This window comes from Palaemon carinicauda, chromosome 28, assembly GCF_036898095.1.
Source record: "Palaemon carinicauda isolate YSFRI2023 chromosome 28, ASM3689809v2, whole genome shotgun sequence".
In the NCBI taxonomy this organism is placed as follows: domain Eukaryota; kingdom Metazoa; phylum Arthropoda; class Malacostraca; order Decapoda; family Palaemonidae; genus Palaemon; species Palaemon carinicauda.
In genome coordinates, this window is record NC_090752.1 from 9,395,062 (window position 1) to 9,418,363 (window position 23,302).

A 23,302-nucleotide genomic window follows, 5' to 3' on the forward strand; every position below is an offset into this window, starting at 1 on the left:
CACGAGGGCTGTAGTCCCTATGGACGAAAACCCTTGCCGACTGTCTTTGGCCTTCTTTGTCCTCTATGTGCTGATGTCGAGCTATAAGAAGGTCGAGGTTGTCGTTGGGTTGTAGAAGCATGGGAAGACGAGATTCCTGGGCCTTGATAACCTGTCCTCGGCTTCTTGTATGTTGAAGTCTGGAAGCTGACCTGTCTCTTCTCACCTACGACCAAGGGCTGTTTGGGCACTGGTTTAGGCTGAATAGGTCTTTGCGCTTGTGCTACTGTCCTTACAAGCAATGATTGAATCTTGTCCTCCCTTGTCTCCTTAGCTTTGAGATGAGCCCTCTCCAGGGATGACGCAAGTGTGTCCTCATTGAACAAATGATCTGCAAAGAGAGGGGAAGCCCTCAACGCTCTCTTCTGAATGTCAGAGAGAGACGGAGGGGCATGGGACAAGAAGAAGTCCCTCCTCCGTGAAGTCAGATATGCTTCTTGAAGACATATCTCAGTCATGGATGACTTGATGGAGAGGTTTATGGAGTTGGCCAACTGATTGTAAAGGGGTCGGTACTGCTCCAAGGCTCCTGGTTCTGACAGAAGGCCCATCAGTGAACCCCAAAGCCATCCCATCATGTTCAGATTCTCCTGAACTGTTCTAGTCGACAGCTCGAGCTTGGCACAATCCTCCAAAGAAACACCCACTAACGATTTATGGTTTTTCTGGAGGTTGGTCATATCCTCCCATGAAGGGTTAAGAGGCACTGGAGATGGAGCTGGAGGATCCTCTCCAATAGCTAAATAGGCCCTCCTGTTTTTAGCCAAGATAGAAGATGGAAAGTGAGGCTTGTCACCTTCCGCATACTCTGCCAACTTCTTGGTGACCACTTGTCTCCCATGTCTGAGAAATTCTCCTGTCGACCAGCGTGGAATAGGATTCCGTTTCTTTGACTGACGAGTGTCCTCCAAAAATCTGGATACCGAAGGGAACTCGCCAGGTTCCTGCACTGTAATGTTCGATTTAGATTCCACTAAAGCCTCTTGGGTGAAGGCAATCATCCTTCGAAAAGCAGAAGATGGAATGTCGCCCTCCTCCAAGCCTTGAATGTCATCCCCAACCTCTGGAGCAAACCTCCTGGCTGCCCTCATGATGGCCGACGGCTCTGACGATGAGCCCCCCTCTCGAGGGGTTCGCGAAGAAGACAATGAAGGAGCCCTGACTGGAGACCAATCTGGTGCAGCATGTACCTGAGCTTCGACCCTACCCTTCTCAAGACCATCAGGGTGTTCCTTAGAACCTCTCACAATTACAGTATCTCGATTCCCAGGAGAATGGGAAGCAATATCATTCCCTACACATCCACCCTGTAGCTGGAGAGTGCCGCTCTCTCCGAAAACCCTCCCTGACGAACCCTCGTCCGAAACAGGACAAATGGAGGTTACCTGAAGGGCATATCCCCACAAGGAAGACTGGAAGGTGCAGTCAGCTGTGACCCTGCTTGCCCCTTTCCGGTCTGGATGAAGAATCTACCACCTTCACTACCCCTAACATCTAACTCCGAGCTAATAGGGGAGTACGACATTACTCCGGACCTGCTCTGCATCGGGGCGGGCTCACACCCGGAACCCGTTAGGGCCGGTTCAGCATGAGTCCTTCCTTCAGCACAGGGTGGAATGGGGAGACCCAGAGCAGGACCGAGGGAGCTGAAAAGAGTAGTTAGTGTGCCTAATTGAGAGGCCACATTCTGAAGACCTGAGGCTAAGGTATCAATTCTAGAATTAACAGACCCCAATTCAGACCCCCAACGTTCTTCTGCTGCGGCAACACACTCTTCAAGGGTCACTGACCCTGTTACACTAGGTCCAACCGGGGAAGGGGACCGGACACATTGCTCACCTGACATGTTTATCACCTCAGACATTACTGACATACGGTCACACTCACCTGACCCCTCGCCAACCGAGTAAGATCTAGTAGGATTACCCGATGCCAGTCGATCCATTGAACCCTCCCTAAGTCTTTGCTTAGAAAGTCTTTTCTTAGCCAAGGTAGACATATGATTAACATACAACTGTCTCTCACTGAGAGACCAAGTGTTACATTCGTCACAAACATCAGTCAGGTTACAATTAACTCCCCTACAATTAACACACAATGAGTGGTTATCAAAGGAAAATTTTCGACTTAGCTTAGCCTTGCGGCATGAAGTACAATGGGAAGGTCGGTCTAAAGTCGAAGGATGGTCAATCTGGTCCATGTCTGATGAAGACTCCAAGTTCGATCAATGTCCAATCGTTGTTGAATACTCAATCACGAGTTGAAAGCACTGTTGTTAAGAAGCAAGCTTCCTAGCTGAATGAAAATAAGTAAAAGCCGGAAGAGGTAAACAGGACGTCTGCTCACACCGGCAGCAAGATCAAAAGTGATGATTCCTGGTGGTGAGGTTTACAGGAAGGATACCACACAAGTCCCGAGCGCCCTTGGTCGCCTTACATCGTTACGCTATCGCTCTGGACTCAAAAATTGAGCCGGCAGATCGCTCTTGTTAGAACAGATGGCGACCAAATCAAATATGGTAGTTGGATAACTAGCGAACGACATGTATAGACAATTATAAGAAATTTACTATGCTACGTCGGCCTACCAACTCATTAAATTAACGAAATCTTAGATAATTGTTATCATTAATTAGCATGAACATTTTGAAATTAACTGATAAAATTGTTTTTCACTCGGGACTTAGTGTGTATATTATACTTACGTAATGGGTTAGAGTAATCAAATTGGAAGCAACTTGCTGTAACAAGATCTATCGGCAAATGTTGATTGTGCAGTTGGGTATTAGACAAATCTTGATTTCATGAAAAAAAAGAATTGAGTATTTAAAAGGCTGTATAAGCAGCTGTGTATGCTAAGGCTGTCCTCGACATGACATCACGAGATGATTCTACCTTGCCTACAAAAATGTGATAATACTATTCCAGGCTTTAATCTTATATAGGTAAAAAAAAAAAATCTACTTTTATCAAAATGTTCATACCTAATCTATGCACAACTCAAAAGATTTAATGTGTACATTACGGTATATAAAAATCTTGAACAGTACTACATTCATGATAAACATTCTTCTGCCTTCCATTAAGCTATCTTTGGTTCCTTAATACACTTCAACAAGTCCAAGGAATCCGGACTTTAAGACTAAGAATAAATTTCCAAACACTTCTGTTCGATGGCAAAACAACAGCTCAAGACACTGTAGGACGTCAAAAGGGGATTTAAGAATGAGATCCAAGAAACTTGGCTAAAACAGCAGACATTGCTCTTGTAAAACATTCTTCAAGGCAATACTGTATTTACACAATAACAAGTCCTATAAAAATATTCTTTATAGATGCAGCCCCAATCTTAACATGGTATGTTTTGTCTTGATTAACACAAATATGTGTAAGAATACACTATGAAGTAAAAGTACTGTCATCATTCCTTTTTAATTTCAGTGAATTTGCAGTGAAGCAACCTCCTCGATAGCACTGAATGTGATGAAGATGGATTCACTTCCTTGAGACTTCAAAATAAAGCTTATAAAAATGAAAGAATCAAGGCCTAAATGCATTTGTTTCAATTGAAACTATTCCTTTGTAGCTTCAACTCTTCTGGTGTTACTTGAACATTTAACTTTTGTGAAGCAAGCTTTTCTTGAATACACAAAAACATTAGAGGAGTATGGTAACTGTTCCCCTTGAAAACTGTTTGCTACAAAAACAGGATTGATCACTTTACCACTTAACTTTTCCTAGACCACGTTTTCATTCGAAGCACAGTTGACAAACAATAGTAAAGTAATGATGTCACACTATTCAAATGCTAATGAATGCTTAAAAGTTTAGTAATACCATAACGTACAAAGGTAATCCAACGCTCGAGATAAATGGAAACTGGTAAAAAATAGCTTGATAATTCAATTCACTTTTTGAAAATATTTTCCCAAAAATTTATCCTTTGCTATCATACCTTACATAGCATTTTATCATATGCTTTATCATCAAATCTTTCATTGTAATAGCACTACATTTAATAACACACTTTTCTTTACATATTTACAAGTTGATTCAGCTGTACACAGGAACATTCATAAATATAACCTAAAACTAAACAAATCCCTACATAATGTACATTTTTCCCTTCCTTGAAATCAACAAGAAAGTCTACAACAACTTGAAACTAAAAGTTATAACAACAAAACCCTCACTATCAACATAATTAAGTACAGAGTACTTTACTTTGACCTCTTATCAAAGACTTTTAAAAATTACTGCATTTCCTGCAATGAAATGATACTTTTTATGGTCAAATCTAAATGAAAATATTATAACATGAAGGACATGTTTCATCTTGTTTACAAAGTTAATCTATTTCGTACTAACATCCAAAAAGAATGAAAGTGAACTTCATATTAAAAACCATAATGGAAAAGCACAAGGGTTTCTACAAATTTGACTACAATAGTAATCATGCTAAAATAGGCTAGTTAACTTATTTTGTGCCTAGGTAAATCAACATATGCTTCAGTTTAACATGCGGAGCAAGGCATATCAAATCAGAAATATCTCCAATCCTAATATGAATATAGAATTATAGTTATGTTAACTTGGAGCTAAATAGAGAATAAAACATAGCTAACAGATGGGGACCTCTTAAGTCTCAGAGTTCTACTTTTGCTATACTGTATTACTCAATTCTAGATACAGTACTTGGGGAAAAACTTCAAAGCTATACTAAGGTATATCATTTAGAATTTCCCATCACCAAATCAAGCACTAGTCAATAAATCAAATCAAGAGCCAAATACAGATGCAACTCTGCAAGACACGGGATGCTACACAAAATGCTTTAACGGTGACAACATAAAACACGAGTGAGGCATGTCGATATCCAATGCTTACCATGTTAAAATGAAGCTTACTTCATTCAGGACAAAACAGATGACATATAAGAGAGATAAACATCTCTGTGCAACTTTATCAAAGTTCCCTTCCAGCAAATGTGTTCCAATGCACAAATTACCAAGCAGTCATACACAAAAACTAGGTAATGCAAAAAGGAAGTGCATCCTGAGTCATTATTTGTCTCACTTTTCACTACACTAGTCCTTTTCAAAAAAGGAACAAGATTTTGCTTTTAGGGAAGTTAACAGTTACACAGCTAGCTTTGGCACTTTAAAGTTCATTAGTGGTTTATACTTATTCCACTGAGTGTAAGTCCAATGAAAATAGTACACTATAATCAGACTGGTTTAAAAAATCACCAATGGTCTACAAAAAGGCATCACAAAACAGCCATCAACATTCCTTAGGAATCAAGAATTATTCAATGTTTACTACAACAGCAATCTACTGTACTTACAGGGGAAGGCTGTGGGCCGAGCATGCTCTCTTTCAAACCTTAATGGTGGGATAAGTCAGCCAGTGAGGTCTGGAAGGAGGGAAGGTTGGCAGACCTAATGGAATTAAGGGGGAGGGATGATCCTGTTGAATGTTGAGTTGGCTATGTAGGAGGGTAAAACTTTCAGCCTAAATTAGTGGGTTGGGCCAAAAAAGATGGCAGGATGGATGAAATATTTATCTGTAGGTGCAGGGCCAGGGAGCGAGGGCTTGGTACATGACCCAGTGAGTCAGGACAGGAGAGGTTTGTGCAGGTAAGCATATTTTGCTTACCTATGTTTGGTGTCTAAGACCTTAGATACATCCCTGTTGTCGATTTCACTCTCACGCACTTGTTCAGTTAAACTCTTGTGTACCGTGTTTCTGATTCTGAAATGTAAGGAATGATCAACATAATTACTGTAGCTATATGCAATGGCATTACTTTACATATAGAAAATTACCTCAACACAAAAACTATACTATAATGACACTTTATGAAATAATCTTTTTAAAGAGCAAAATTTTTCCATACCTACCAACCCATCATACTGCATTGTCACATACATTTTATGTGTAATTATAAAGACAGTTACAATTATCAGTGGATTAAAGATGTAAATGCACTAACAGTCCCTATAGAAACTTGACCTCAAAAGAGAGCTTATCATCATCGTTGTAAAAAGTTATACTTTATAATGACCAATTCTAAAACACAGCTTGAATGCATTCAATAAGGATCTCTATAAATTGTTTTTATTTACATGGAAAATCTGAGTCTATAACTTAACTTGTTTTCATTTTTTAACCCACCCCCTCCTTTTTGGTCCTTTAAATATATAATGTCTAGTGATTTTATAATCCTTACATCTTATCAAAACATATTTGATTGCTGTAAACCTTAATATGTTGTTCTATAACAAAATAACACTACATGCAGCCTGAGTTGTGAAGGAACTGATTTAGAAAGAGTAACATCATCTGTATTTGCAACAAGCTTGTTTTCCAGGCACAATCACATGTTACGAGTATACAGTATGAAAAGTAATGGGCCAAGAACACTTACCTGAGGAACATATTTCATTCCTATAGTTACTATGGTGCCTATCAACAACTCTTAGCAATGTATTACTTAAAAATTCAATAATGATGCAAAAACAAGACCCAACTACTCCCATATGTCTTTTTGCCAGATATATTCAAACTTTTTACTTCTCTTCTGGTCCATCTCTTTGATACTGGGAAGCTTAATTTACCAACAATCTTGTCATAATGTGGATTTAACTCCTTTATGTTCAATGAGGTTATAGTACTCGGTCACTTGCTCTACAACTATTCCTACCAACCACTTCAGTATCCTAGTCCATTGATAAGAATGTTTAGATTTTTGGACAAAATTTAATAATTGTATTATTTCTCTAAAGATATTCTTCACAAGACTATTTCTTTTATAACGTTGGCCAGAAATAAAAAACTAGTTTTATTATATCTTTAAAACTTGGGGAGGGTAACCTCTGTCTGGTGGCTACCCTGCAATCATATCTGCTGAAAGCCACATCTTCAGGAGGTATTTTTCAAAATACCTAGACAAACTAGTTTATTTCTACAGGAGTTATACATATTCTAATAACTTCCCTTGTCATAAAAGCTGATCCTCTCCCCATAGCTAAAGCAAAGTGAGAAAAATTGCTCCCTTATTGGTATTTTTGGATAATAGCAATTTCAGGATAGCCAGAGCTTTACAGGTTGGCCTGGGCAAAGGGTGTTTATAAAACACTACGTAAAACAAACTCAACAGTACAACAAGTGTCTGTGGTACTAGGCTCATTCACGGCCCTTACAAGGGGAAAAAGGGTAGAATGGAGGCCCTTAGCAGAGGGACAAAGATAGGCATCTAGGTCCTTCCCCAGGGATCTTCTCCTATGTTGAGAGTTTCTTGAAATTGTTAGTTTTCTTCTTTTGTTTACTTTGTGTATTTTATACTGTATTTTGTATTATGTCACGTTGTGGACAAATTTGTACTAATTATTGTATACTTTTGTCAATAAAATAACTAACTACACATGAACTGGGCGTTTGCTTGGTTCTAGATGAAGTATTTATTATAGTACACGAGTCTACTCTAATGTTGATCTGGTATTAGTCCTTGGGGACCACACAGCATACTAACCCCCAAAAAGGAGTTTTGACAAGGAATGCCAATTTTTGTGTGGTCCCCAAAACCCTCCCACCATCCTAGAATCATGCAGGAAAGGGGGACATATGAGTCTTATTCCACTTAAGATGGTGTCTGAGGACAAAGTATTGTCTCCTGTATTATCATTGGTTCTTGGTGATGATGGGTTACTGTTGCCTGACGAACTTCAGCATTGGAGGAGCTGTAACAGGGTTCAATAGAATCTATCTGAACCACTGGATCTCCTTTATACACACTGCGCCTGTGCTAGGCAGATTTATATACTAGGCCTGGGACAGGGAAGACAATATTTCTTTGGTATTTTATGGCATATTGGATTCCCTGCTCCATATTTTTTAAGAGGAAAATACTTGCGAACCACACACCACCTTCCCCAATTTTTTTTCACATTATCAAATTACGTTTTCTACGTTTTATCATAGCTCTCGTTCTGCTTCCACGTCCTCTACTGCAGCCTAGACTAAAGCGATACTTGTTTATTGCGCCTTCAACTTTTTTAGCAAAATGTTTTCTAGCTTTGCAGCAGCTCGAGAATATTTGTCTCTGATTCAACCTACATTATGATGGTCATCAAGCAGTAAGGTCTACCCTCCCAGTAGGATTTAAAAGAATGTATTTGAACTTTTTTTCTCTTTGTGTAAAGTCCATACATAAGCCCTTTCAACTTCAAGACTTTTTAATGTGAGCATTAAACTAAAAAGGATTAAAGTTTCCTTCATGTGGAAAATCAAATCAAAATTGATTAGTTTAATTTCTAAAAGCTTTTTGTCATTCACTAATAGCTGTAAAAATTCTTGATACCTATGAAAAGAGACTACTACACTAGTAATAGTGAGTTTGGGTAAGGTAAGGGATGGGAGATTATGAGCTGGACACCTTTAAGCCTAATCACGTTGGACTTAAAAACTTTTCAACATGAGAACCCACTCTAGGAAATCATATCTTTTGTATCTTTGGGACTTGATGTATGCTATCATTGTCACTGCTCTTACTGTTAATCTTCGCATTCACTATGTGTAAAAAGCTGACAAGATATGGGAGTGGTAAATGTATGTCAGGCAAAGTTACTATATAAAGTAAAGCTTGCCCTACAACCTGGTTCTACATCCAGGTCTGCAAACATTGTATTTCTTTAATACCTTTAAATATTACATATATATAAGTGATAATTATGAATTATTATTTAATCAATATTGCTATAATTCCTTAGGTCTTTCTCTCATATTTCTTAAACTTTCCCTAGTAATTCTTTTATATAGTACAGCAATACACAAGTAGAATTCACCAAATCTATATGCAGAGAAAATGCATACCCAATGTGCCATTGAACAGAATACAAAAATCAACTGGCAATTTAAAAAACCTAAGTATGATTAACCAATAGCATGTCATTTCCACACTTATTCAGAGAAAATGAATGTCAAAGAATTTGCAAATGTCTCTTTTCTTATTTTGATCCTCTTAGATTTAGTTTTTAAAGATTATTCTTATTGGTATCTATAAAAAGTTTCATCAGACCATTGAGTAACGTCACATTTTGTAAAGCTGATCGTAAAGCTGACCAGAGCCCTTCCCTTTCCAAGTTTTTTTTTTAATGATTTCAGTCATAATCTTCAATACTCTTTCTACATCAAATCTACACCCGTTTTGTAGATAATAATATGCGCAGTCAATTATATTCAAATTTTTCTGTTCTCAAAACCAAGGACATTAATTAATAATCTTTTCTATTTATGTAAGTGTGAGTAACTATCAAAGATCATCTATATTTTGTCATCCAAAGAATGGAATACTAAAAACAAAGCTTCTAGGCTTTAAGGGAATGAAAATTTTCAGATAAATTACTACTCATATTTCATTTCTTGTGGCTGGCATTTCCATTTGAATTCTATATTAGAAGAATTGATATATTTCTTTATATAAAAAAAATTCAAAATTCTATATAGCATTACTTTATATCCAGTTAAAACAACTAAAAATGACACTTTACTTACGTTTTAACACATACATCTGGAAGTAGACATGCCACAGGTACAAGAATCAGCCCAAACCAAAATACTGGAGATGAATACACCTGAAAAGTTTAAAAAATATATATTTTTTGGTATACAACAAATTAAATTTCCTTAACTATACATTTCATGTAATAAAAAAAATGTAAGAGAAACCTTCCATTTTTTCATCTAAAACATTTTTGGGGGGTGAGAGCAAAGTGGTTTCAAGTTTAATTTACATCTGAGGAAAGGTTAATAAATAATATATAAAATATCTATTGATAGTGCTAATAAAATGAAATGATAAAAATAGTGTTTCAAATCCTTTTAGACATGATCCCCAAAATGTTCATCTGATGAACTACCTTTAAATGTGCAGACTTGTCAATATTTATTCCCCTCTCTTTCATTATATATAGTATGTCTGTTACAAGTGCAAGTCTTACCTGAAGATACATTCCAGTCATTTCTGGAGCGATGGGCAGTATCGGCCAGAAGTTTGAGTACACCAACAGGAAAACGAACCAAGATGCGATAGACCCCCAAATGGCTGCGTGAGTTACCCAGGTCCAGGCATCTGTTTCTAAACCAGCCTTGAGACACACAGTTACAACTACGTAACTATACACCATGTTACCAACCATGAGGTAACCTCCCACCAGGCCATGATGCCAGGCAACGTCTTGTGTCATAAATAGATACGGCAGCACAAATACCATTACAGAATGGAATAAGGCTAAGAACACCCACCATACAAACACCTATGGGTTAGAAAAAAATGGTTTAGATTTGATAAATACAGTACAAATAAAAAATTATATTACACAAATTCATAAAATATATTCAAAATTCCATATCCCAAATTTCTATCCCAGAATCATGAACATTAAATAACAGTTTAATGGTATTACACACTATCCTCCCAGAATATTCTTTTTTTGTAGATTTATCTTGTAACAACTAATCTGGCTGACCTGGATTAGTCAACAAAACAACTTTAAGCTCATAACCTTAAGCAATTGGAAAAATCTTTTCCAATACAGTACCTTCCAGTTGAAGTGAGCCCCACTCTGTGACTCTCTGTACAATTCGGGATATTTCATTCTAGTTTCTGCACTACATGAACGATCGAATATACCCATGACCATGGGTGGTGCTGCTGTAAATATCTACGGAAGAGAAAACACTTGATAAAACATATTTAAGGTTTCAATAAAAATTCAATAAAACCCTAGATAACTTTCAAGCTACTCAGTAACAAGACACTTAAAATCAAATCTGTTTTCAAGAGCAAAGTGCTAACATTTCAGATAATACATCTAAGGGATATTCACCCCCACACAGTTGTGTCAGAAATATTAAATAAGGTGAGACTTGGTTTACTCCTATGCAGACTAGTGCCCCTACCATCCTCTGAGCTAAACCACTCTTACTAAAGCAACATAACTTAGTCTATTTTCATATATATAGTCATGAATTCATGAGGAAAAGTGCACAAAGGTGTAAGAAATGAAGTAACGAGGTCCTCTACTAAGTACTTGAAATTTACAGCTGAATAACTAGATGGAAAAAAAGGGTAAGATAGGGAACTATTGGGATAAAGGCCTTTCATTACATGATTTTGAATTAGAGACAAAAATTTATTATTCTTAGCACTCCAGAGTGGAGGCTGACGTCTACATTCTTCAACTGATCTCCAGACAGTCAGACTTAACCTTGCATTTAGTCCCCAGATTGTCATTTCAGATTTATATTGTGAACTGATTATGTAGTTACCTTTTCAATATTTATCCTGGATTCAATGGGCTCACAAATAAAGGTCAATTAAATGAATGATAGAATTTTTGTGTATATACAGATTAGTTAATAACTATTTTCAGTTATTTCCTGAAACTCTGAATGGTAACATTAAAAAATATTTGGATTACTAGGTAGAAGACATGGCAACTGATGAAAAACCAAAAGTAGAAACCAATGCATCTGGGAGCCATAGGAACATATCACAATAAAAAATCAATAGAAATTCATGTTTAGGTTTCTATATCTTTGTAGGACAAGAACAATATACTTTTTTCTACAAACAAATGAAGAACCTATAATAGTTCGATTTCAGAGAGGCTCTTTGTGTCAATAGGCATACAAAGAGATGATGATGATAATAGTTGAAAGCTTAAGAGCCTAGTAGAATGATTGAAAAAAAAAACTACAAATGAAGGTTGAAAGGATTGTAAATAACCTACAGTAATGGAAATTTTAAATGCCCTTATTTTATTAGTATATTGACCACAAAACATATCTTTAGTTTAGAATGGTTTAGTCTATGATGTGGAGGCTCCTTAAGTTTTATAGAAAACATAATTTTTTAAATACACCATCTTGTAACATTTTAATGGGTCTTTTCCCCGATGGAGTTTGATGTAAAAGAAGCTCCCTGCCCTCTACTCTGTCCATAAATCTTCATCTCAATGATTATCAAGTTTGTGTTGTTCTAGAGTCTATAGTACAAAAAGATAGTGACACTGTTCTAATAGGACATTAACCAAACAAGAATAAAAGATCAAGTGTAGTTGTATGTGGTTCAGTACAAGAATGTATATCTAAGCATGACAAAGTTTTGCCCTAAAAACCCTAAACTCACTTCAAATTTATGTACTGACCTGGGAAGGCATTTACCCTTAAAATATTCAACCAGTTTCAACTACCTCTCAAGCATTTATCTACTGTTTGAATTTCCATGATTATGGTATTATAATTACTCACAGCTTCAAATAGATTCATCAGACTCCATAACTTACAATCTAAGCTTTTTAAAAAGATTATATAATATCCTTGCAACAAATAAAACTTTGTAACTTACCACATTATACATTGCTATACTCCATCGTTCAAATATCACCTGACCGGACCAACCAGACATCGCTGCCCACCATAGTTCGATGACATATAAGCATATATTTTTGTAGAAGCTATACAAAATAACTTTACAGAGTCTACTGTAATTCCATGCGCCATGGACAAAAAGTAGTCTGGCCAAAAATCGGAACTGAAAGAGAGAAAAAAAACTTATTTCAAGGTTTCCTGAAATAAAATATAAAGCTACTTATCATCCTGCTTTAAAAGAAAATGGAATTTCACTAAAATTTATATCCTTGAACCTCTCCTGATGTTCATAAATGCTTTCATCTCCGGAAGCTTGATATGTCGAGGTTACCCCTTAAAAATGGAAAAAAACTCCTGTTTTCTTTCCTTTCAATATACTTATGTCTCTAGCAAAGCAATGGCACCTACTCGCATCTACCGATAAGAACATGCTGTGCATGTCGTATCGTTTTCTACAGTTTTTAACTCAACTTGGTTGAATAAAGACGAGTGCTCCAGATTGTTACGTTTTTTTGTTTGTTTTTATTTGATTCTATTGGTTTAAAAATAGTGAAAGGGAATTGTTTTTGGGCGATCATGATCTACATTTTCTTTAACTCTCGTAGGGACAATTTTGTGAGTTAGATCACAGCTTGTCAACTGTTTAATGGAATGACCATGAAAAAGTAAAAATTGTTAATGCAACCCTTATTCAATTCATAAAGTAGTTCAATAAACTAATTTGTAATGCAAACTCACAGGCTCTGTCACTCATTGTCCAAAGGAAAAGGCAACCCTTTTGGCTGATGTGTTTGACAGTAAGCAGAGTAATGAGCAACTCGATCTTCTTCATCCCTATTTTCCTGAGGCTAAAATAACTAGTTTAGCTTTTCAATCTCCTGAAATTAAAGCTCTATTGACAGACCTTGATGCGTATGAAAGCGTAACTCCAATGTTAATTTTTCTTTGTTTTATATAAAGACTGAAGATTTCTTAGCTCCTAAGATATCTTTCATTTACACCAAGTTAATAAGAAGAGGTTCTTTTAGCACTTGTTGGAGAATTGGTAAATGCATTTGTGGTAGCTCAGGTCCAGCCGATTGCCGCCTAATTTCCATATCTCAAGTTTTTTGACGTCTTTTGGCAAAACATCTCATTAGGTTTGCTGAAGCTAGTCATCTACTCCCTAGTTTGTAATTTGGCTTTCATTAAGCCAATTCTGTATAGAAATACCTTAATTGTGACTAGGAAGCTCATATGATTGCCCTTGATTTTAGTGCTGCTTTTGACTGAGTTAATCATGAGGCCTTTGATTTCAAACTCAAACAGTTGGTAGTGGATGGGTGTTTTCTTAGCATCTTTATTGAATTCTTAAGTAACAAATCGCAAAGAATTGTTGTTCATGGGCACCATAGTAAGTATAAGAATGTGATATCTGGTGTTCCTCAAGGTAGGGTTCTTGGCCCATCGGTTTTCATACTACTGTATACTGTATACACGACTTGTGGTATGGCCTAGAAAACAAGCTCGTTGCATATGCAAATGATGCTCTCTACATTAAATCAATCTCCCGAATGTAGATCTGGGGTTGGTGAAAAACTGCACTAAAATTAGTGCATGGTACTAATTATCGGGTATGAAGTCAAATCTTAACAAAACTTAAAGTATGATTATTGTATGTAGGTCAAGGACAGTGGCTCCTCAACATCCGGATCTCAGCACTGATAATGTTTCTTTAACTCTGTATGACTTTTAAAATTTTAGGAGTGATTATTGACAGCAAATTTACTTTTGAGAAACACATTAGGCCTATCTCTTCTTCAATTGCACAAAAGGTTGTCTTATTGAGAAAGTCTTTTGAAGATTTTCAGTGATCAATACAGTATATTCAAAAGAAGTGTTTTAATTCGTTCATTCTACCTTGTTTCGAGAAATGTTCTCCTGTCTGGTCTTCTCAGCTTAATTTCAGTTTAATTTGTTGGACAGGAACTTACAGTCTATTAAATTTCTTGTTCCTGATCTAGATAGTAATCTCTGGAACCGTCATTCAATTAGTTCATTATGCATGTTGCAGAGGATTATTCATAATTATGATTATCCTTTGCATTCAGATCTTCCTGGACAATACTATCTTGTTCGTAATACTAGGTATGCAGTTAATTCTAATAGTCATGCCTTCCCCATCAAGAGGCTCAATACTTCTCGGCATTCTAAAAGTTTTATTCCAGTTGTAAATCAAGTTGTGGAATGATCTTCCTAATCAGGTAGTTGAATTGGTAGAACTTCAAAAGTTCAAACTTACAGCATGTGTTTTTATGTTAAAACATGCAGCCATGTCTTTTAAATATAGTTTATATATGAAAGATCTGTTTTTATATTGTTACTGTTCATAAAATATTTTATCTTAATTGTTCATTACCTCTCTTGTATATTACCTAACTCCTTATTTTCTTTCCTTACTGGGCTATTTTTCCCTATGGTGGTAGCTTAGCTAGTAGTAGTAGTAGTAGTAGTAATAATAATAATGATAATAATAATAATAATAACAATAAGAGTATTTTTTTATATAAAAAAATGGTTAAAATTAGGATAAAACTGAAGCTGTGCAGCTGTGAGACAAGAGACCAAAAGGACCAGAGGTAAACTATATATGTACAGCAATACAGAAGAAAAAGGAGTGTTACTAAGAGCATTTAAATCAAGATATGTTACACTGATATCGTCGATATGCGATGCCTCTTTCCTGACTTTAAAAAATATTCTTAGGAAATTCCCATTATAGTTTGTTTCAACTCAAATACAAATGTTTTACATACATTTAAAATTGTCAGGATATGGTGCTCATTGCTAATACTATTAAAAAACCATTGATTTATAATTATATTCTATTTAACAAAAACTAAGGTAATACTCATGAATTTTTCACGGATGCATAGCTATATTTATCAAGGCATGGAAAGAAAATTTATCTCAGATACAGGAGAAAAAATATGTTATATAAAAAATATAACTAATATCATGACTAGTTTAATTGCTATCAAGCCTTTAGTGAATGCATCTCATACCCCATTCTAAGACTAATCATTCTAAAAAAAAAATTTACAAAGATTTATGAACCTCCTCCAATTTTTCAGAAATAATCATAATGAATGTACAACGTATTTCTCCTTACCTTAGTTACACCCTTAAATTCTATATATATACTTGTCAATGGTAAAGGCTATTTAAATTAAATGTTATAAAAAAATTTCATTAAACTTTAAAGCTGAAAACATTGAAAATACATTTCATGAAGAAGGCAATAAATCCCTTGGAAAGAAGATGCACTTTAATTACCTGGCCAATAGCGTAATCTGACGCACACGCAGCCTGAAGACCTTCTAAACCTGCAATCCCTACCCCCACATTAGCCTTTTGGATCATGGCGACATCGTTTGCACCATCCCCAATAGCAAGCGTCACAGCTCCCGTTTCTCTTGTAAGTAGTTCTGCCACCTGTGAAGTGATCAATACAACTTAGAGAAACAAATCAAGCAGGCCAGTAACGACATCATATGATTGCGAATACAGTATCTTATATTATGAATAACATCAATATACATTAAGAGTAATGAATTGATAATACAATACAGAAAAAAAAAAGGAAAAAAAAATTGATGCTTAATTTGCCCAAAGCTAAGAACCAATGCAATGGTGGTTGTTAAAGTACATCATACGTCCATCCATATACCAAGGCACTTCCCCCAATTTTGGGGGGTAGCCGACACCAACAATGAAACAAAACAAAAAGGGGACCTCTACTCTCTATGTTCCTTCAGCCTAACCAGGGACTCAACCGAGTTCAGCTGGTACTGCTAGGGTGCCACAGCCCAACCTCCCACATTTCCACCACAGATGAAGCTTCATAATGCTGACTCCCCTACTGCTGCTACCTCCGCGGTCATCTAAGGCACCGGAGGAAGCAGCAGGGCCTACTGGAACTGCGTCACAATCGCTCGCCATTCATTCCTATTTCTAGCACGCTCTCTTGCCTCTCTCACATCTATCCTCCTATCACCCAGAGCTTTCTTCACACCATCCATCCACCCAAACCTTGGCCTTCCTCTTGTAATTCTCCCACCAACTCTTGCATTCATCACCTTCTTTAGCAGACAACCATTTTCCATTCTCTCAACATGGCCAAACCACCTCAACACATTCATATCCACTCTAGCCGCTAACTCATTTCTTACACCCGTTCTCTCCCTCACCACTTCGTTCCTAACCCTATCTACTCGAGAAACACCAGCCATACTCCTTAGACACTTCATCTCAAACACATTCAATTTCTGTCTCTCCATCACTTTCATTCCCCACGACTCCGATCCATACATCACAGTTGGTACAATCACTTTCTCATATAGAACTCTCTTTACATTCATGCCCAACCCTCTATTTTTTACTACTCACTTAACTGCCCCCAACACTTTGCAACCTTCATTCACTCTCTGACGTACATCTGCTTCCACTCCACCATTTGCTGCAACAATAGACCCCAAGTACTTAAACTGATCCACCTCCTCAAGTAACTCTCCATTCAACATGACATTCAACCTTGCACCACCTTCCCTTCTCGTACATCTCATAACCTTACTCTTACCCACATTAACTCTCAACTTCCTTCTCTCACACACCCTTCCAAATTCTGTCACTAGTCGGTCAAGCTTCTCTTCTGTGTCTGCTACCAGTACAGTATCATCCGCAAACAACAACTGATTTACCTCCCATTCATGGTCATTCTCGCCTACCAGTTTTAATCCTCGTCCAAGCACTCGAGCATTCACCTCTCTCACCACTCCATCAACATACAAGTTAAACAACCACGGTGACATCACACATCCCTGTCTCAGCCCCACTCTCACCGGAAACCAATCACTCACTTCATTTCCTATTCTAACACATGCTTTACTACCTTTGTATAAACTTTTCACTGCTTGCAACAACCTTCCACCAACTCCATATAACCTCATCACATTCCACATTGCTTACCTATCAACTCTATCATATGCTTTCTCCAGATCCATAAACGCAACATACACCTCCTTACCTTTTGCTAAATATTTCTCGCATATCTGCCTAACTGTAAAAATCTGATTCATACAACCCCTACATCTTCTAAAACCACCCTGTACTTCCAAGATTGCATTCTCTGTTTTATCCTTAATCCTATTAATCAATACTCTACCATACACTTTTCCAACTACACTCAACAAACTAATACCTCTTGAATTACAACACTCATGCACATCTCCCTTACCCTTATATAGTGGTACAATACATGCACAAACCCAATCTACTGGTACCATTGACAACACAAAACACATATTAAACAATCTCACCAACCATTCAAGTACAGTCACACCCCCTTCCTTCAACATCTCAGCTTTCACACCGTCCATACCAGATGCTTTTCCTACTCTCGTTTCATCTAGTGCTCTCCTCACTTCATCTATTGTTATCTCTCTCTCATTCTCATCTCCCATCACTGGCACCTCAACACCTGGAACAGCAATTATATCTGCCTCCCCTGGCGTTATAACTAGTAAGGTTGGTTCTCCAGTCGGGACATCTGATCATGCCTTGATTTCATTATTAGTGAAGACTGAGCAGCCTGTCCCTGATATATCATATTCTTGTAAAATTTATATGAAATCCCAAGCAGACTGGAATGGGATTTTACATGATCTTTTGTGCTTGAATTGGTCACAATTATATAATAGTGTAGATCCTGTTGTCCCTTTGAATGAGAATCTAGTCAACATAATTGATAGGCGTATCCCTTCTCGTGTGCTAAGGTATCGAGTGAAGGACAAACCGTGGTTCAATGATGATTGTAGACGTGCTTATTTGGAGAAACAGGAGGCCTATCATCTTTGGAAGGGGAACAGATCAGATTTGACCTGGAACAACTATACTCAGCTTCGAGCTTTTGCTCAGAGAGTTTATGCCTCAACTGAAAAGGAGTACAATTTAACCATAAAAGAAACACTTTCTGGTACAACTCAGGAACATAAATGGTGGTCTACCCTTAAATCTGCACTCTTTGGTGTAGATGCAACAGTTCCTCCTTTACTTAAACCAGATGGCTCAGTCACTCACTGTCCAAAGGAAAAGGCAACCCTTTTGGCTGATGTTTTTGACAGTAAACAGAGTAATGAAAAACTTGAACTTCCTCATTCCTGTTTTCCTGAGGCTAAACTAACTAGTTTAGCTTTTCGATCTCGTGAGATTAAAGCTCTGTTGATGGACCTTGATGCTTATGGAGGTGTAGACCCAAATGGTATTTTTCCTTTGTTTTTTATAAAGACAGCAGATTTCTTAGCTCCAAAGTTATCTGTTATTTTGCGCAAGTTAGCAAGAAGAGGAGCTTTTAGCACTAGTTGGAGAATTGGTAATGTTACTCCTCTATGTAAATGTGTTTGTGGTAGCTCAAGTCCCACTGATTACCGCCCAATTTCCATAACTCCCATATTATCTAAAGTTTTTGAACGTCTTCTGGCAAAACGTCTTAATAGGTTTGCTGAAGGTAATCATCTACTCCCTAGTTTGCAATTTGGTTTTCGTAAAGGCCTTGGAGCATGTGATGCCCTTCTTACAATCTCCAATGCTGTACAGAAATCCCTTGATTGTGGTCGGGAAGTTCGTATGATTGGCCTTGATTTTAGTGCTGCCTTTGACCGTGTTAATCATGAGGCCCTTGTTTTCAAACTGAAACAGTTGGGAGTGGGTGGGTTGTTTCTTAGCATTATTATTGATTTTTTAAGTAATAGATCTCAAAGAGTTGTTGTTGATGGGCACCATAGTGATTATAGGAATGTGATATCCGGTGTTCCACAGGGTAGTGTTCTTGGCCCATTACTTTTCATACTATATACACATGACATGTGGTTTGGCCTAGAAAACAAGCTTGTTGCATATGCAGATGATGCTACTCTCTTTGCATCAATTCCATCCCCTGAATGTAGATCTAGGGTTGGTGAATCCCTTAATAGAGATTTAGCTAGAATTAGTGCATGGTGCAAATTATGGGGTATGAAGTTGAATCCTAACAAAACTCAAAGTATGATTGTAAGTAGGTCAAGGACGGTGGCTCCTCAACATCCGGATCTCATGATTGATAATGTTTCTTTAAATATGTATGACTCTTTCAAAATTTTAGGTGTGATTCTCGACAGTAAATTTACTTTTGAGAAACATATAAGGTCTCTGTCTTCTTCAATTGCACAAAAAATAGGCTTATTGAGAAAGTCTTTCAAGATTTTCGGTGATCAATCTATTCTGAAGAAGTGTTTTAATTCTTTCATTCTACCTTGTTTTGAGTATTGTTCTCCTGTTTGGTCTTCAGCTGCTGATTCTCATCTTAATTTGTTGGACAGAAACTTACGGTCTATTAAATTTCTTATTCCTGATCTAGATATTAATCTCTGGCACCGTCGTTCAATTAGTTCCTTATGCATGTTGCATAAGATTTTTCATAACTCTGACCATCCTTTACATTCAGATCTCCCTGGACAATTCTATCCTGTTCGTAATACTAGGCAGGCAGTTAATTCTAATAGCCAGGCCTTCTCCATCACGAGACTCAATACTACGCAGTACTCTAGAAGTTTTATTCCAGCTGTTACCAAGTTGTGGAATGATCTTCCTAATCGGGTGGTTGAATCAGTAGAACTTCAAAAGTTCAAAGTTGGAGCAAATGCTTTTTTGTTGACCAGGCGGACATGAGTCTTTTTATAGTTTATTTATGACATATTTGTTTTTGATGTTGTTAATAGTTTATATATGACATGTCTGTTTTGACGTTGTTACTGTTTTTAGAATGATTTATTGTTAATTTGTTCTCTTCATTTATTTATTTCCTTATTTCCTTTCCTCACTGGGCTATTTTTCCCTGTTGGAGCCCCTGGGCTTATAGCATCTTGCTTTTCCAACTAGGGTTGTAGCTTGGATAGTAATAATAATAATAATAATAATATTATCCTCAACCTTCAGCAAACTTTCAAAATATTCCGCCCACCTTTTCCTTGCCTCCTCTCCTTTTAACAACCTTCCATTTCCATCTTTCACTGTCTCTTCAATTCTTGCGCCAGCCTTCCTTACTCTCTTCACTTCTTTCCAAAACTTCTTCTTATTCTCTTCATATGACTGACCCAATCCCTGACCCCACCTCAGATCAGCTGCCCTCTTTGCCTCACGTACCTTGCGCTTTACTTCCACCTTTTTCTCTCTATATTTTTCATACTTCTCTATACTATTACTCTGCAGCCATTCTTCAAAAGCCCTCTTTTTCTCTTCCACTTTCACCTTCACTCCTTCATTCCACCATTCACTGCCCTTCCTCATGCTGCCTCCAACAACCTTCTTGCCACATACATCACTTGCAATCCCAACAAAATTTTCTTTTACTAACTTCCACTCCTCCTCTAAATTACCAGTTTCTCTTACTCTCACCTCATCATATGCCATTTTCAACCTTTCCTGATATTTACTTTTTACCCGCGGTTTTATTAGCTCTTCAATCCTCACTACCTCCCTTTTACATCCACCTACTCTATTCCCCCACTCTTTTGCTACAACTAATTTTCCTTCCACCAAAAAATTATCAGACATACCGTTAGCCATACCCCTAAACACGTGCACGTCTTTCAATCTTCCAAACATTCTTTTAGTTACCAACACATAATCCATTAATGCCCTTTCTACTACTCTTCCATTTGCCACTCTTACCCTTAAACTTGAAAGTAAAATAAATTATCACACGAAAAGTATAGCCTCTACTTCATTAGTAAGATCACCAAATTGAAGCAAAATAAACAATTATCAATTTCCAAACCTTTTATATTTTGAGTTTCCTCCAAGACAGTATACACAAGACATAACTGAACTTAGTTTATCAGACCAATTTATTTTATTCTTTATTTCGGTGGTTTTTGCTGATAAAGCTATTTAAGTAAGTGACAAATATAATTAGTCAAGGCTGTACCTTAGGGTCTTTGTTACTTTACTTATTAGGAGACTAAACTTCTAATGCATCTATTACTGTAGACCTACAATCCATGAATAAACAATAATAACAAATAAATAATTAGCACACTAACCCCATTCATAAACCAAGTATTTCTATATGTGGTGAAGTGCATATATTTGCCCATAGCATACTGCATGTCTGACCTTTACTCAAAATATGGTAACACAATTTAAATAAGGGGAAAACACAGCTGTAGAATTGACTTTTAAATGAAAGCCTAAACAAAATGAAATAGTATTCCTATAAACATTCTGAACCACGCATCAATTTTTTTGTTTTTAACAACTTTCAAAATACACAAACAAAATGTAAAACTACTTACTTCAGCTTTCTGACTTGGAGATACTCTGCAACATATAACACTTTTACAGGATATGCAAAGATCAAGGAAATCTTTCCTTAAATCTGGTGTCAGAGCATAAATAAGAGTCTTTCCATCTATAATGAGAGCAGCTTCATTCTCTCGCTTCAGCTGCTCCCCGAACTCAACCACATGGCGGTTAATAGCTTCACGAGTTTCCTGATAAAGAAGTAAAAAGGATGAATTTAAATGGAAACTTAGGCGCAAGTACAAAAATACATGTTAAATATCTGCAATAAGCATACAAATTAAATGTTGACTTTAAATTATATCAAGACCTGAATTCTTATCAACTAACATATTTCATCCATAGCCTATGAAACAAGGGTTTAAAAAAAAAAATCATATTTAAAGTAAGGTCTTGAGCAAACCTATAGTATTTGGCTTTTAGAATCTAAGAGCTCCAGAAATTCTGGGTAGACTAATTTTTTTCTCAAGACTAAGGCTTTTTCAGAATAGGAATCAAACGTTGTTCAAAGACCAGGTAGTTCTTTTCAAGTTATAAGCCCCTTCATTTTTAAATACAGTATGAATGACTAAATTACAGTATGAATGACTTAAATTACCTACAGAGTACTTCTTACTATAGTATCATTACTGGAAAAAAAGGAATCACTTAAAGTACAGAGTACCTAATGCCATGGCCAACCATAAAATGTTTAAATTAAAACATGATCTTTGAATTTTTATCTCTTAAAAGGTGGAGTTTTACCAGTCCAGTGAGTCCAGCTTGACTCTTACTAAGCTAGTCAAAGTCTTTGAATTAAAGTAGGTACTATCAAACAGGGTATGCATCGCTAACAAAAAATCATCAATTGTGCTGTGAATTTCAAATTAAAGAAATTAAAAATACTATGTGAAATGATAAATGCTAAGCTTTCCAAATGATATTAATGTAGCCAGAGGTTAAGAGGCTTGGAAATGGTAACAACAACTCGCAAGTGAAATACTTACATCAAGAGACTCTGTGTTAAGTATAATAAGAGGCATGCCCTGTGTAAGTAGATGGCAGGAGTGACCTATGTTGATTGCTGTCTCTTGCTTATCGCCAGTTAAAACCCACACGTGAATCCCTGCCTTAAGTAGTGCTGCTATAGTTTCAGGAACCTGGTGATGTACAATAAAAGTAAAGTCACAATCAAAACAATTAATTACATTATAACAAATGAAGAAAGTTCAGTAAAAGATATATATGAGAGAGAGAGAGAGAGAGAGAGAGAGAGAGAGAGAGAGAGAGAGAGAGAGAGAGAGAGAGAGAGAGAGAGAGAGAGAGAGAGAGAGAGAATTATATAATACCACTATTACTAAAGTTCTATTTCTACTAGAACTAAACAATTGAATTTATGTATAATTTTCTAAATTTGCACCAAAGGGTCACCTGTGTGTATAAGATAATCTACGGCTGCCAAATCCTAGTTAACG

General features: G+C 36.7%; 1 protein-coding gene across 6 annotated transcripts in view; it reads right to left on the bottom strand.

The window, feature by feature from the left end:
• The window catches only part of ATP8A (ATPase phospholipid transporting 8A1), a 355,359-nt gene that overhangs the window by 78,297 nt on the left and 253,760 nt on the right, over positions 1–23,302 (bottom strand). For all 6 annotated transcript variants that reach the window (XM_068351770.1, XM_068351769.1, XM_068351771.1 and 3 more), the window contains 8 exons: positions 22,835–22,987; positions 21,842–22,039; positions 15,789–15,947; positions 12,451–12,636; positions 10,640–10,762; positions 10,040–10,354; positions 9,594–9,673; positions 5,697–5,792 (listed from right to left, as the gene is read on the bottom strand). In XM_068351770.1, coding sequence (XP_068207871.1) covers positions 5,697–5,792; positions 9,594–9,673; positions 10,040–10,354; positions 10,640–10,762; positions 12,451–12,636; positions 15,789–15,947; positions 21,842–22,039; positions 22,835–22,987 — 1,310 coding nt within the window. The remainder of the gene's footprint in view (positions 1–5,696; positions 5,793–9,593; positions 9,674–10,039; positions 10,355–10,639; positions 10,763–12,450; positions 12,637–15,788; positions 15,948–21,841; positions 22,040–22,834; positions 22,988–23,302) is intronic.